Source organism: Brachyistius frenatus, unplaced genomic scaffold, assembly GCF_029030835.1.
Source record: "Brachyistius frenatus isolate BFR_SWC_R1_liver_20210118 unplaced genomic scaffold, ASM2903083v1 Contig_15, whole genome shotgun sequence".
Taxonomy (NCBI): Eukaryota; Metazoa; Chordata; class Actinopteri; family Embiotocidae; genus Brachyistius; species Brachyistius frenatus.
This window is the reverse complement of record NW_027210614.1, coordinates 1,783,311-1,798,136: the sequence shown is the minus strand read 5'-3', so window position 1 is coordinate 1,798,136 and position 14,826 is coordinate 1,783,311. Positions and strand designations below refer to the sequence as shown.

The window sequence follows — 14,826 nt, the reverse complement described above, 5'->3', positions numbered from 1 at the left end:
GGACAGTTGCATTTTCATGACCCTACAGTGATAGAAATAAAATCAAAAACTAGAAAGAAAAAGCGCGTGAAAACCGACTGTCTGCACTGACCCACAAAATGTTCAGCAAACATTTCTCACGGTGGCGAAATTACCCTAATGTTTATATGAATATCAAACTGCATTAAATAATATTTATGTTCACAAGTTTTCCTGAATTTATTTCAACAGTGGATTTTTTTGTCCAGTTTGCTTTGATGATTTTAAAACGTTTTTAAAATTAAAAATAAAAAAAACAAAATTAGACAGCATATATACATATCATTTGAAGTTACTCTGATTTATTTACAAAATATGAACGCTAGCACAATGCTCTGTGATCAATAGAGAACAAAATAGAAAAAAGAAAAGCACATTATCCCCCATAAACGTCTGTTCAAGATAATCCAACTATAATCTAAAATATAAAAAGCTTTCAATGGACCTGAAATGTTTTAATACAAAATAAAATATATGCGTGTATTTTTGTTGTTTTTCATTTACACTGAGCCGTTCAAAGAGTTTATTTCCACTAAATTGTGTTTGACCTCTGAGAGAGCAACAGAAAATCTACTTTAGGCCTGTATTTTACTGGCAAACGTATCAAATCAGAGCTTAATACAGCAAAGACTTTTTACAGAACAGTTCTATCGGTGAGCCGAATTTTAATGGTGTAACAGGACAATATTTGAAACTTTTAATGTATAGAGGATATTTTATGTGACAACAGTTGCTTTCTTAATTCTCATTTCCTATGGGACGTTGTTCGTGAGTCCGTCCACGAGTCTTTATTATTGCTAGTTTATTGATCTACATCCAAATAAATATCCTTAATTGTTTGTTTGGTATTTCATCTCCTCGTCAAGGTATGCAACTAATTGAGGATCTTCTAATATAGTGCTATAACGGCATTTTAAAATCGCATGTCTAATGTCTCCCCATTGTGCAAATGTGTGCTTTGCATCTACAAACAAATTTGAATTTAAACAGGATCCAAACAAATATTTCCACCAACTGCACGATCTGGAAGGCAGTGTATTAATGTGGAGTCCATATTGTAATAAAAAGTAGACCCCTTGTGGCGATAAAAGGAAACAGATGCAGAGAGCTTAACGTGCTTGTCAGCCTGCCGAGGGTTGCACGGTCCGAGCGCACCGAGTGGGAGGCGACAACCTGCACCGACTCTCTCTGAGACGCCCTCATAGTTGTTAGCTGTTTGTTGTGGTCGGAGGAAGACATCAAGAAGCCGCAGGGGAAAAAAAAAAAAAATGGAAAATGAGAGCAGGAGGAAGATGAAGGATAAATTTGGCCTGAGGCGGGACATCTTTAAGGAGTTCCTGGCGGAATTTCTGGGGATATTTGTCCTGATAGTGAGTACCTCCCTCTGCACCTGTCATCCAGCTTAAACAGCCGCTTTAAAGATGTGAACCAGTATGCTAATAAGGTGTCAAACTGGGCCTCTGGGGACTCTGACTGCTGTCTCTCATATGTCTCTATTAACAGAGAGGATATTCCAGAAATAACAGTCTCTCTCTTTCATGTGCTCAGATGTAATTTGCTCCTGACAGACTGTTAGTAGGAATCATAATAAGATATGACTGATATGGGACTGTTTCATTTCCTCACCACTCATCCAAAAGAGAAGGCCAACTGGTCCACTCATTTTGAAGGATTATAAATATATTATATCTTTGCTTCACAATTATGAACTTCTTAATAACAATAAATATGAGATTACATTAATTAAAACGATTAGTTCACTTTGCAGGACAGTTCTTTTAACCTGTTTTCATTTCATTCATTTAAGGAGATGTCTGCTTTTAAATTATTGTGTTGGTAGTCTGAAGTGTCCCCGCCTCCACCTGTAAACCCTGATCTCCACCTGTCACTTCTGCTTTAATGCCTGTTATCCACCATCAGAGGAGGGATGCAGCTTCCAACAAGGAACCCTTTTTGTTTTTGGATGACTGCTCACGTCTCCACACTTTTCCCCCCTCTAAATTACTTGTGCCTTTTACTTAATAAGTGGGGGATTAATTATTGTTTCGAGCTCCAACTTGGACAAATTGTCTATGGCAGTCGGAGGCTCTTGGTGGACAAGAGGGCTAGTGTTAATGGCGGGTATAATTGGAATAATTAAAAACAATGAGCCATTCTACCTCCACTCTTTGTATTTTTGTTCTTGTCTGTTTCCCAGCTCTTTGGATGCGGTTCAGTGGCCCAAACGGTGCTGAGTAAAGGGGCTCTCGGGGAGCCACTGACCATCCACATTGGTTTCACTCTGGGAGTCATGATGGCCGTCTACATGGCAGGGGGGGTGTCAGGTAAAACTCACTCACATGTGCAGCTCACATTCACTATATATTTAAACCATTCACTTTCTTAACTCCTGTAACTACAGATCCTTTTTACTCTCATGTATTCTGTAGATTATTTTTCTTCATTCAACAACTCCAGTTTAAACTTAAAGATATGGAGTTTAAAGTGACAGAATCAAAGAAAAACACACATTTTCATAATAATCTAAGACACATTTGGCATTTTGCTTGAAAGAAAACAACTAACAATTAATAAATTATTCAAGTGATTGCTGATTAAATGTTTGTCAACTAATAGATTAGTCCCAGTGTTTCAGCTGTCTGTCAGCATGCAGTTGCAACATGAGTGCCAATTTGTTGCCAGTTTGTCTTCTCATTAGTTCAGTTGTTTTTTCTGTTCAATGGTTTCTTAGCAAAAGAGATTCAAGAAAAAACAACAACCGTATAGTTCTTAATATTTCAGCCTTCAAAAAGGTACAAAAACAAGCTGGTGACAAAGGTCGCCTCTCAGTGTTTGTTTGATGGAGATGCGATCTTTGGTCATGGATGTCGTGTAAACTCTCTGCCTTTGTATTGCACTTTCTCTCCTCCAGGTTACTCTGTGTCACTGTTGTCCCCATCTTCAAAGTATAAGTATATAACTATATACTTGCATTTATGAAGAGCATAGCATGTAGTAAACCTCCTCTCTGACCGAGATTGTAAGAATTACTGATACGAATGTGAAAATGAGTGAAACCTGGTAAACCTGGTGGCATTATTTAATTACTCGCTCTCTAGTGGGCTGAATTTCAGCTTAATGGTGGTCGAAATGTGCTTGAAGGCTGGAGATATTGTGTCCTGATGTCCAAATGGGACACGCATTCCTCGAGGATTACAAGAAGAGCACTCTGTGCTTTGCCAGCAGTGATAGGGATAGTGTTAAATGTCACCGTGCTTCTCATGGGCTTTCTGAGCCAAAATGGTTCATTTATCAGAAATTAAGGCATTCGGCATGTCAAGGGTTGTACAGACTCCACGAGGTGTTGTATAGCTATTTCATCACGCCTGTGAGGAGAAAAAGCCTCATCAGAGCTATAACAAGGGATTAGATAAATCTAGTGGTGTCTGATGGCATAATTACTTTTTTTAAAACAAGGGGAAGCAGTTGGCAGCACCCCTGAAGCTCAATTCTACTACTACTACTACTACTACTACTACTACTACTACTACTATTATTACTACTATTACTTGTTTGGTTAATCTCTGCAAAACCTGAATTATAAAAGTGACTATTTGCAGTTTTATTAAGGTACATATCTGACTGTTTCTTGATTGTAAGCGGTTATATGAATGTAGTGGTCCTGGACGAGATAGTCTGACAACTAATTCACACTTTGGGTTTTGCACAAATTACACAAACAAGCTATAATATGTTAATTGCTTCATTTGGATTTTTAGCCACAGTTGGATTTTTTTGGTCATTTTGGGCGCGCTAACCGTTTCCCCCTGTGTACATTCTTTGTGCTAAGCTACGCTAAAGCACTGCTGGCTGTAGCTTTATGTTTCACAGACAGACATGAGAGTGGTGTTGATCTTTTTCAAGTAAATAAGTATTCTTTTAAAACATTTAAAAGTCATTTTAATATAGACTTATGTCTCTGTGAGTGGTTTAGAAGAACTGGTATGTTTGGTGTGTTTGAAGATGTTTAACACTATCTAGTAAACATTTTCAGATTGACTGGGAATTGAACATTATTTTGTTGATAGGATGATAGTTGTGATCACTCCGGATCATGGTTCAGGATCACTCGGGCTACATGTTTAATAAGAGGAGTTGTAAAGCTTCAGAAGAGTAGTAGAAAAGCCTGAGGACAGGGAGGTTAATATATGGAGAGCTTTTGCTGCATGACTGGGCCATTCAGCCCTGGGGTCCACCGCTCAGTGGGAAGCTTCTGTCCAACGACATCTCTGAAGATGATCATAGGTATTGGACTAATGAGCTTTACTGGGGCATGGGTCTCTGGAGAGGAGGGGGGTCAGGTGTGGCAAGCCTGGCTTTCTAGGCTTCCCTGGCAGGGCAGCCCCATAGGAGAAGAAAACACAATTGTTTTCACTTTGTAGTCTGAGATTTTAGATGACAGTATACCGTAAGTGTGACACATCATGGTCACTCTAATGACCTGCAGTCTACGTGTGCCTTAAGCAGATTTGAGCAGATTATGTCAGATGCAATTCAGACAGGCAGGTCTGGCTGGTTGTCGTGGGCAGTGTTTGTGAACAGGACGGGGAGATTAACAATGGGCGCATGGCTGATACCCCCAGTGGTGTTACCACATCAAGGTCAAAGCCAAGATCCCAGAGTGTTAAATAAATGACCCCACACTGCCATCACAGCCCAGTAACAATTGGCTGGAATGTGTTCAAACACGGCTCTTTGGGACAATGCAGAATGTAGGAAAACAGATCGACTCTGAAGGCACACAAACCCAGTGCCCTTTGTTTGAAGGTATCCCGAAACTTTTAAGTGAATCAATGACCATCAGAAGGTTTGATCACTGTACGACATGATCAGCCAGCCTGTCTCTGAATGTTTTAATCCTCTGCACACTGAGTTTATCTCAGCTTGTAAGAGAAGAGACTTTTAAAACGCCTACCTCCATCACCTTGGTCTCAGATGTTTTAGATTTGTTTTAGTGCTGAAATTATTAATCAATCAGTTAGTCAGTCGACAGGTTCTGCTGCATAAAAAATGTCAATGTTGAGTACAAGAGAGTACTACTTTATAGTGAAGAGAGAATGCTATTTATTTAACGAGGTAGAAGAATGCATGAAATAAAAATATATGTCTGGTTCTGCTGAATTAACTTTTTTTTGGGGTGAGTCTGACAGTTAAGTAGGAGTTTAATGGTATGCAAAATGCCAAACATCTGCTTGCTGCCTTTCTTTGTCTGAAGGGATAATAATCTGAACGTTTTCAGGTTGGCCAGACAGCACTGTCCTCTCTTTTATGCGTTGTGTAAATTTTATCCAAACAGTACTTCATTTTGCTGCTTTTTATTGCATTGTTCCAGGGGCACACGTGAACCCTGCAGTCTCTCTGGCCATGGTGATACTGGGGAAGCTGCCTCTGAAGAAGTTCCCTGCGTATGTGGTGGCACAATTTCTGGGGGCGTTTGCTGGATCCTGTGCTGTATACGTGTTGTATTATGGTAGGTTTAAATGTCTAAATACTATAACTACCAAAAAACTGTCTCCAATGTTTGTTAAATTTGGATATATTTGTCAGATAATACTGTTTTTATGAATGACTCATAAGAGGATCTTGTTGCTCATAGCTCAATAAATTCATATTTATTGTCTCATTTTCCACAGATGCTTTGATGGACTTTACGAATGGAGAATTTGCCGTCACTGGTGAAAACGCCACAGCCAACATATTTGCATCATATCCTGCAAAACATCTGTCAGTCCTAAATGGTTTTGTTGATCAGGTAGGGCTTAAGACTTACTTGTAATCTATTTCATGATTTACATTTTATTGACTTTAAAACATCACTTATAGATAAAAAAAAATGGTGCTCAACCAAAAAACATGCATAAATCGTGGATAAACAGTAGATGTATCTTGAGTATGTGCTATACCTGAATAAGATTAAGCATAAACTACCTTAGGGAGCACTTGGAAGTAAAGAGATGAAGTGTTTCACAGTATTGCATTCCTACAACCAGACACTACAAAAATCCAAAAGACAAAAACAAACAAAAAAAAGATGTAAATCAAGAAAACCAGGCATGATATGCAGGTTATACATAATATAAAACCTGGTGTCACAAGATGCTGAGCTATAGATATTATAGATATATATTTAAGGACCTACATTGTAGTAAAGAATTGTTCTCCATTACATATAAATCTTGTCTAACGTACCCGTTAAGGAAATGGACTGTCTACTTTTACAAACGATGTAAACTGAACGATAACATGAAAGTAAAATGTGATTTTGAGTCTCACGTGAAATATTAACTTTGAAGGGCTTTCCGTCTATTTTATATTCAATTATTGGTGTGAGATAGCAAAGATTTCCCCAACAGGAAACTTTGTGTACATGGAAACCACTAGAGCATACAGAGACGTGAGCTCGCATTGAGTGCAGTCGTGGGCACGAGTGTGAGAAGAAATGGACACGTGAATTGTTCGCGGATGTATGAACAATTCTGCCTCGATGCTGAGAATAACTACCATCTGCTCTGGATGTGTATGAGGCGAGATGAGCATGTTAGTTTTTGTATTTGTGATATATAGCTGCTTGTTAGGCAAAGCATAACAATATATATGCATAAACAGAAATACCATTAGAAGTATAATCAATAAATTTACAGTTTGTTGTTATGAGTTATTACGACATTTGTAAAGAATAACAGTAGGTTCTTATGGTGTGTTTTGGTATTTGGGCATTTGGATCACAGACTGGGTGTCTTAAAACCGTCAAATTAGAATCTGTAAAATTAAACAAAATAAACATTTTTAACTCATACTTGACGTATTATAATAGGTGAAATTATGTACCTCTGTGCTACTTTTTTTATTTTAATTTTTTTTATCAACAGCCATATGGGGCTGTATATTAAAGCTGTCTTATATGGACTGAAACCAGGGGGAAGGGGAAGCCCCTTAATAAGCTTAGATAAAACACATGGCAGATGAGGGAGCTCAAAACCATCCTTTCAAAAGTAGCAATAAAAATAAAACAAAAAAAACAAAACGTTTTACGCTGAATACAACTGATGTTATGCTGAATTCCTGATGCGTCTGTTTTTAAGGTAATTGCAACTGGTGTTCTGGTCCTGTGCATCCTGGCCATCACTGACAGGAAGAATATTGGCGCTCCAAAAGGCATGGAGCCTCTGTGCATCGGCCTGATCATTATGGCCATCGGGGTGTCCATGGGTCTGAACTGTGGCTATCCAATCAACCCGGCACGAGACCTCGGCCCGCGGTTCTTCACGGCTGTGGCTGGGTGGGGCATGGAAGTCTTCAGGTACTTTTACTGATTGAGAAAATTAAACTTGGCTGCTTTCACCTGTTCAGTACAGTGTTTGAAAGTTTCTACTATCCAGAGTCATGTTGGGATTATGAACAAGAAGATTCATGAAAAAAAGTGCAAAAAAAAAAAAGAAACAACTCAGTCCGCCTGCCTGGTCCATCTTCTGCTGCAACATTTACACTCACCAGCGCCTGAGACATAGTAGATGTGTGATGTAAGAAACCAAGTGGCTGCTCTTCCTCATCCCATGTAAAGAGCAGAATTTGTAGCACCATCTCTGCTGTCTTGACAATTTGAATTAATATTTCAAAGACCTTGCGTGTATTTCCTGCATTTTGAAAAAGGGCTGTGGGATTTCAGTGAACAGGAAGAGATTCCATGCAGATAGATATGAAATATTCAGCGCTTCATTACTGAAATGGCACAATTGTATGTTGCTCAGTCTGGTTTTCTTCCCCTTGACATCCCAGTTGTGCTTGTAGTCCTACTTTGTGTCAATGTTTCGTTTATGCTCGCTAAAACATCACATCTTGATCAGATTATCATAAATTTTGCTCTTGCAGTTAGCTACATAAAACTTCTTAAAAAAACACAAGTTAGAAATTTTAGTATGTATGAACTTTGCCATCTTTTGTTAAAGGCTGTTAAGATTTGGACCACTTGAACACAAAAGAGGATGTACTGCCACATTAACGTTGGTCCGTCCATTCTTTAGCTAGACCCACTTACCCTTTAGAGCAGTGGTTCCCTAAATGGGGTCCCTGGATGCCAAGGGGCCCATGACACTTTGTCATGGGGTCTGCAAACTATTTTTAAAAATGGATTAATAATCAATAAATCTATAGTGACTCATAAAAATTTAATTTATGCACATAAAGAGCACTTCTGCTTTGCTGTGCAATAAATGAAACAGATCGTTAACCATATTATCTCATGCTAGCTTTGAGCCAACGGAAATTCTGATATGTTCTGAAACATTATATCAATGTTCTACGGCTACCCTGTCAATCAATCAACACCATGTCAGCCGCTCAGTAAGCTGTTGGCTATCTACCTGGACGGATGCTCACCACATTCCTGAGCCACAGTTGTCATCAAGTGACACAATTCCAATGAGTTGCATGCTGAGTTCGGCTTCATTGGGAGGACTGATGGGAGACGACAATATGTGATCTGTCTTCTGTTGCTGGCAAAGCGAAGCGAAGCCAGCCAAGCTAAAGCTCCATCGAACAATACAACACCCGCAGCATCCAATTAAATCCTTTCATTAATCCTGGAGATTTTTCCGACAGAAGGGCATGAGCCAGGAAAAGTGAACAGCTAAGCTTGCAATGGTTTCAGAAGAAACAAAGTTATTTAACGGTTCAGTGGATTGAAAAAAGGAAGAAGCTGCACACAGTTGGAGAGAAACTCTATCCGAGGAGGTTAAACATCCAACCTGAGTTATGCTGCAGAACAACAGAAGAGGGAGTCACGGACATGTCTCCCCAGCTGATGGATCTTTACAGGTCCACCTGTCTGTGGACACAGTGACCTCACTGTGCTGAGCCAGCACTTCAGCTCAGACTTCTCTGATATGAACACTCATGTTTCAGACTGGTTGATCCTTTTGCAAGTCTCCATCAGCTGCTGAGTTATCCTTTGATCGGACACTGAAAGTGAAATTTCAGCAGGTGTGTTTTAGCCTCCCCTTTAATGGGATTATAATGAATTCTGAGGCTGTGAAAATTTTGCTCCTTTGTCTCAATCTGCGTAATTCATTCACAGGACAGGTTCACATCTGGAAAATTAAGTTGCACAAAGAAATTGGGAGAGCTTGTTTTGTCTCTGCTCTTTCTTTGTCACCATGGTAAAAAAAAAAATAACTTTACCTCACTTTGACCAACACTCCAAACTGCAGCCACAATTGAATAAAATTAAAAAAAGCAATAACACAGAGGAGGAGCCAGTCTAATGCCACTGAAATGTACATTTCAGATACTTTCTGTGTGCTGCAAACAGAAGAGGGGACAAGTTGCACCCGTCTCACTTTAACTTCGGACTTTGTCAAGAGTGCAAACAAAGCTGTCACGCTACATGTACATAAACTAAATGGTTCACCACAGCAGACTTTTTATACCATACTTAAAGAGGTCGCCTCAGAGAACATATCCAAGTTATAAAATCACACAAAGGATGTCAAAGCAAACTTATAGAGTCCTCAGGGCTTTTGTGAGACCTGGACAGAAACCCTGCTGTTCTTCTTTAAACTGAGTAACACAAAGCAGAGTCAGTTCCAACTTTCTTTCCCCAAAATCTCTATAATAACGAAAAGGCACGTCAACTGTTGCGCCCTAAAATATTTGAATCTTTTAACATTTCCATTTCTGATCTAATCATCTCCTGGCATATTTCCACTGAGGAGCTTTCTCCGGTGAACTCATGCCAATTAGATGCTGTCGGATTCGAGCCTCCAGAGTCACGTTTAGCTTCTCCAAATGTTTCTTCCACTCTCCTCCAACCTCAACTGGATAAAGTCGGCGCTGTCCTGGTTTACCAAAACATCTTTGATCAAGCTCAAAACATGTTCTCTGTCACCTCTTAAAACTCTGCAGTGGAGACTTTCCAGAAGTAACTTTGTAGTTTGATGGGAGCTCTCCGCGGCTCTATTACTGTAACCTTCACTACCTTCTGACCGTACTACTTTCCGGCAGAAATTATAACTTTTTGTGTATTATAAAGGCAGCGTTTACCTTTTTACCAAACACAGCTTTGGTTTGCTGCCTATTTCAGTTTTGATTGGTGGAAAGTACATGCGGTTTGTGCCTTTGCCCTCAGTACCCCATCATTGTTGGCCCTGTCCTGGACCAATCTGTTTAACCCCTGCCCCTGAAAGTGTCTGTGCATGTCACTGCTTAAATGTATTGAGAGTGGCTGATGTGGTTGTCAAGCTGAGAACAAAACACTGCTTGGATAATGATGGTGCCTTTATAAAGGCCGTTTTAAGTGCAGATCTGATTTAAAAGTTCAATACAACTAATAATTTTCAAAAGCAGAAGTCTTTTTCGAACTTGAAAGTAACATTTAAACAGTTTCTCAGCTGTAACTAGCGCCAGATGGCTCGTACGACTTTACAAATATAAAGAAAGACTGCTCTAATGCACAGATAAACTCTTAGTATCTAAGTATGCACTAAATCTGATGTAATCTTTTACATTTATTATATCAACACAGATACTTAAAATGCAGTGTAATGTAAAAAAAAAAAAAAAAAGCTTTAGTGAGGCTGCAGGATTTCTGTACATTACATTTCTTTTCAGCATGTACACATGGTTTCAATGTGACCCGCTGGGTGTCTGTCTGCTGGCCTGATCATCTTAGCAGCAGCTGTAGATTAAAGTCTATAATCCAACCACCTCCTGCCTCTAGTCTACTTCCCGAATGCAAACAGGAGAGAGAGATGACCTGTTTGGATGCTTGTTTACGCTCAGGCTTGTGCATCAGCTGTGTTAACTGCAGCCCTTTCACCTGCTTTAAAGGCTCCGTGCAGCCACATTAACCAGCAAAGCTCTAATCTCCCTCATGAAAAGTTTAAGAGTCTGGTTGAGGGGGGGCAGAGTGACAAAGAGGACACATGCAGGAGGTCTAACAAACCGAGCTCCTTAAGACTTTACTGTAATCTCTGACTACAGTGTATAACTTGTTTAAGGTGGGATGATAGAAACAGAAACACAGACACGGTAGAGGCAGTGTACATAGCAGTGCCGTAGCAATTTAATAAACTATTGGAGGACTTGCGAGAGACAGATTCAAAACAGAAATGTCAGATGGGTCAAAAGTGAAGCAGCAGTGGCCAAAACATCCTGTCTTTAAGTCTCTAGTAAGGGTCAAGCTGTACTCTACAATTCCAATGTTTCTTTTATGCTTTAGTTTCTGGACCAGAACAAGTATTACATGTTAACTGGTGGGATTAAGAGCTACAGGTAGATTTAATTACCTTTGGACAGAGTCGGCTAGCTGCTTCTTCTGTCTCCAGTCTTCGTGCCAAGATAATCACCTGCCGGTTCCAACAAAAAAGTATGAAACTATTCCTTTAAACCAATAATCTTATATTGTTTGTGCATAGTATTTTGTAACTGACGTGAGCAACTCTACAGTCAGCTGTCTTGTGTTGTTGATAACCTAAACGCTCACATTTTAACATGGACATTTCCTGTCTCCATCCATCTACTCTATGACATGAGTGTTACATTGGGCCCCCCCCTCTCTCCCCGGTAAACCTTTGCCCTCCATGCCTCATATTTTGTACTGCACACTATCTGTTAAAGCTGTGCAGTCTGATGCAGCTTGAATAATCGTATACGTAGCAAAGCTCCTTCAGGGCCTGTGTGTTGGACCGCTCAGTGGTGGGTTAAGGGTTAAATTGGGCAGGAAACTGTGAATAACCACAAATATTTGTTGTTAATTTATATTTCATCATAATGATTTATGTTTATGTGTCCTACCTGCAGAGCTGGAGGCTGCTGGTGGTGGATTCCTGTGGCCGGGCCGATGGTAGGTGGAGCAGTTGGTGCAGGCATTTACTTTCTCTTCATCGAGTTGCACCAGCGTGAGCCTGAAAAGCAGGAGAACAATGGCCAGGACAAATATGAAATCATAACTATGAGTTAAAAATTTTAAGGGTTGTAGACTGAAGAAACACAACAACAAACTGATGTAGAAAAGCAGTTTGAGATATTTACTCAATAAAAAAATATTTTATACAAACCATTAACCTGAGAAACAGTTTCATGGTCATTCATACATATACTATATATGCATTCATGTTTTATGAAGCCTTTAAAGCCTCTTTGTGTGAAATGTGAGGTCTATCTGTGTGTCAGGTTTTATCTTTAGACCTCAGGCTTTTCAGAATATTACACCCTTGTGAGTTTCTTCTGCATCATAGTTGTGCAGTATTCTTTTTAATTTCTTCTTTCCTAACTGGGATCATCCTCTCTTGTTAGAATTGTTTGCCAAGTTTCTGTACAGTGTTTATATTTTTACAACTGTTGACCTAACAAACGGGCATTAAATAAATGTAGCACTTAACAAACAGTCGATTTAATGTGAAAATGAAGCAACTTATAATATTTTTAGCCATTATTGCAGATTTGTTTTGTGGAGCGACTTTCTTTTTCTGTTTCACTTCATCCTTTTTCACGAGTGTAAATTTGAGGACTTATTGCTTTAAAGTGTAGGTTTTTTTTAATGATGCATTTATGTAGGAAATCCAGCCTTAAATAATTATACTGGTCTTGCTTACTTTTTCCACTCATGTTAGTAATTTTGTGACACATGGACCTTAGTTATGAAGCTGGATTACAAAATTTCTCATTACAGACGATCTATACATTGAAAAGCCATAACTTGACATAAAATTGCTTAAAAAATGTTTACTTTGTTTCCAGCACAGTGCTCAAAGTGGGCCGGCACTCACCGAGACGCAGTCCTGCATTTAGCTCTTAGGTGTACCGGGACATTTGCTTGTGATACTTTTTCCTCCAAATCAGCTTATCTGAGCCATTTATAAGGGCCCTACCTAAACTACATTTCCCAGGGGGCTCTATGTGACGCTCAGCTGTTGTGGTTCTCACTGGCTGTTTTCTCTGTTAATGCCAGTCTAACTAACCTTTCAATAATGTTGGCCTGGCTCCAAACGGGCACAAAGAGAACAAGAACAGAGTCGGATAATGACACAGCAGAGCTTTGAACATTGAATCCTTTCCAACTAGAACTAGGCAGGCCGGGAGCAGCAAACCAACATTAGCACTACTTGCTAGTAGCAAAGAGCCTGTGGATGTAACATTAGTGTCAGCTAAAACACCAGCTGCTACAACTAACCCCAGAACAGATTCATTTTTTTTACACTTTGAGCACTGTTTCAGCAAATACTTCTGCAAATGTCACTGAATTCCTTGATGTACTTTGTTTGAGTCGGTGCACATGCTGTATCAGGAGCAATATGCAAACACTGACTGTAACTGTTTACACTAAACACTCATCAGAGCTGAGGTTAAAATGTCTGATAAAACATGAGTTCAGAAAGTTCAACAGTGGAAATTGAACGAGAAAAGGAACAACACTGCTTGAAAATAGAAGAGTAAAGCACAATTTTGCAAAGACAACCCCAGTGTCAAAACGCTGTTTTAGAGTGAAAGGACTTCAACTTAGCCTTGAGGAATGCTGCAGGCACCACTCTCAGAAAACAGGAAGCATGTAGAAATGTTCTGATGTGAATGTGGATCTTTGTTGTCAGTTGAATGCATTCATTGTGAGACTGTATTTGTAGCATACTAAATGTTGTTTTTCCGCAGCACAGTGGTTATGTAAAACACGAGACACGTATTTGGCACAGAGACAATCACTTAAATTAAGATTTTGTTAGTTTTACTTTTGTGAAAGAGAAAAGAAATGTTGGCATAAACATCAAAGAGTGATTTTGCTGTGATGTCCGGGATTAAATATGCAGCGCATTAATTGGTCCTGATTTCACCAAAACAAGTTGGTGCGCCCAAACCCTGGACTGTCTGTGGCCTCCGTCTGAATCTGAATAATTACAGCACCAAAAAGCAGCTGGACTTTGTTACACTGAATCTACTCAGCTGTTTTTCAGTGAAATCGCTAATATTTTGGTACTTTTCTCACTTTGTCCTACACTTTGATGTTAATGCTTTTGTCTCGAGACGCAGGAAGAATATCTTGATCTTTTCGTCATTTTTGTTCAGTTGCTTTTTCCAACATACAGTAGTAGTATCCAAAGATTATCTTCTCACCTATCTGTGTCTAAATCACCAGTTTTTCTTTTACACTGCTCAGTGTATCTTAATATTGAATGAAGTTTGTTTGTTGATGCTTGTAATGTAGGTGTTTTAAAGAATCAATGATTAGAGATGTTACAATGTATATGATGGCACGATATTTTATGATACGCAAATGTGGAGATCTGAGAGGTTGCTTGTTAATAAATGTTTTTCAATTGAGGTCAATTTATTTTCACTGCACGCTGAAATCTGGATTCTGGAAAATATAAAAAAAAACAACAACAAAGAAATATTAAATAAACCATTACACTATTTGAGACAATTCCTGTTTTAAATCTCTTTTTTGATCCAGATTTTTTCAAATTCTTGAACCTGAATTCATGTTCTCTCCAACAGATATTTGAATGAAACACGCACAAATACAAATACATTGCTATCTATATGAGGACCCTTACTGATATTCCTGATAGCCCCTAACATGAACTTAAAACCCTAAAACCGAGTCCTAACGGTCATACGGCTCTTTGAAGGTGTCAGGAGATGAGGATCGACCAACATGTCCTCACAAAGATAGCTATACAAGTACACACACACAAACAAGCTATGATGAGCCAATTGCAGGCACTATACCTACAAATAAAACCTTCAGTCATTCTCAGGTCCAGGGCATTCATCCACGTA

At 39.2% G+C, this 14,826-nt stretch overlaps 1 protein-coding gene across 1 annotated transcript; it reads left to right on the top strand.

The window, feature by feature from the left end:
* Positions 1-1,220: 1,220 nt before the first annotated feature.
* Positions 1,221-14,467, top strand: aqp9b (aquaporin 9b). Its single transcript, XM_069693520.1, has 6 exons — positions 1,221-1,388; positions 2,216-2,342; positions 5,390-5,527; positions 5,691-5,809; positions 7,140-7,357; positions 11,854-14,467. Exons 1-6 carry the CDS (start codon positions 1,287-1,289, stop codon positions 12,011-12,013), a joined length of 864 nt encoding a protein of 287 aa, XP_069549621.1. The 5' UTR covers positions 1,221-1,286; the 3' UTR covers positions 12,014-14,467.
* The last annotated feature ends 359 nt before the right edge of the window (positions 14,468-14,826 follow it).

Coding starts and splice junctions, on each gene's coding strand:
- aqp9b (XM_069693520.1), top strand. CDS start 1,287: ATGGAAAATGAGAGCAGGAGGAAGATGAAGGATAAATTTGGCCTGAGG. Junction 1,389..2,215: donor TGGGGATATTTGTCCTGATA/GTGAGTACCTCC, acceptor TCTGTTTCCCAG/CTCTTTGGATGCGGTTCAGT. Junction 2,343..5,389: donor CATGGCAGGGGGGGTGTCAG/GTAAAACTCACT, acceptor GCATTGTTCCAG/GGGCACACGTGAACCCTGCA.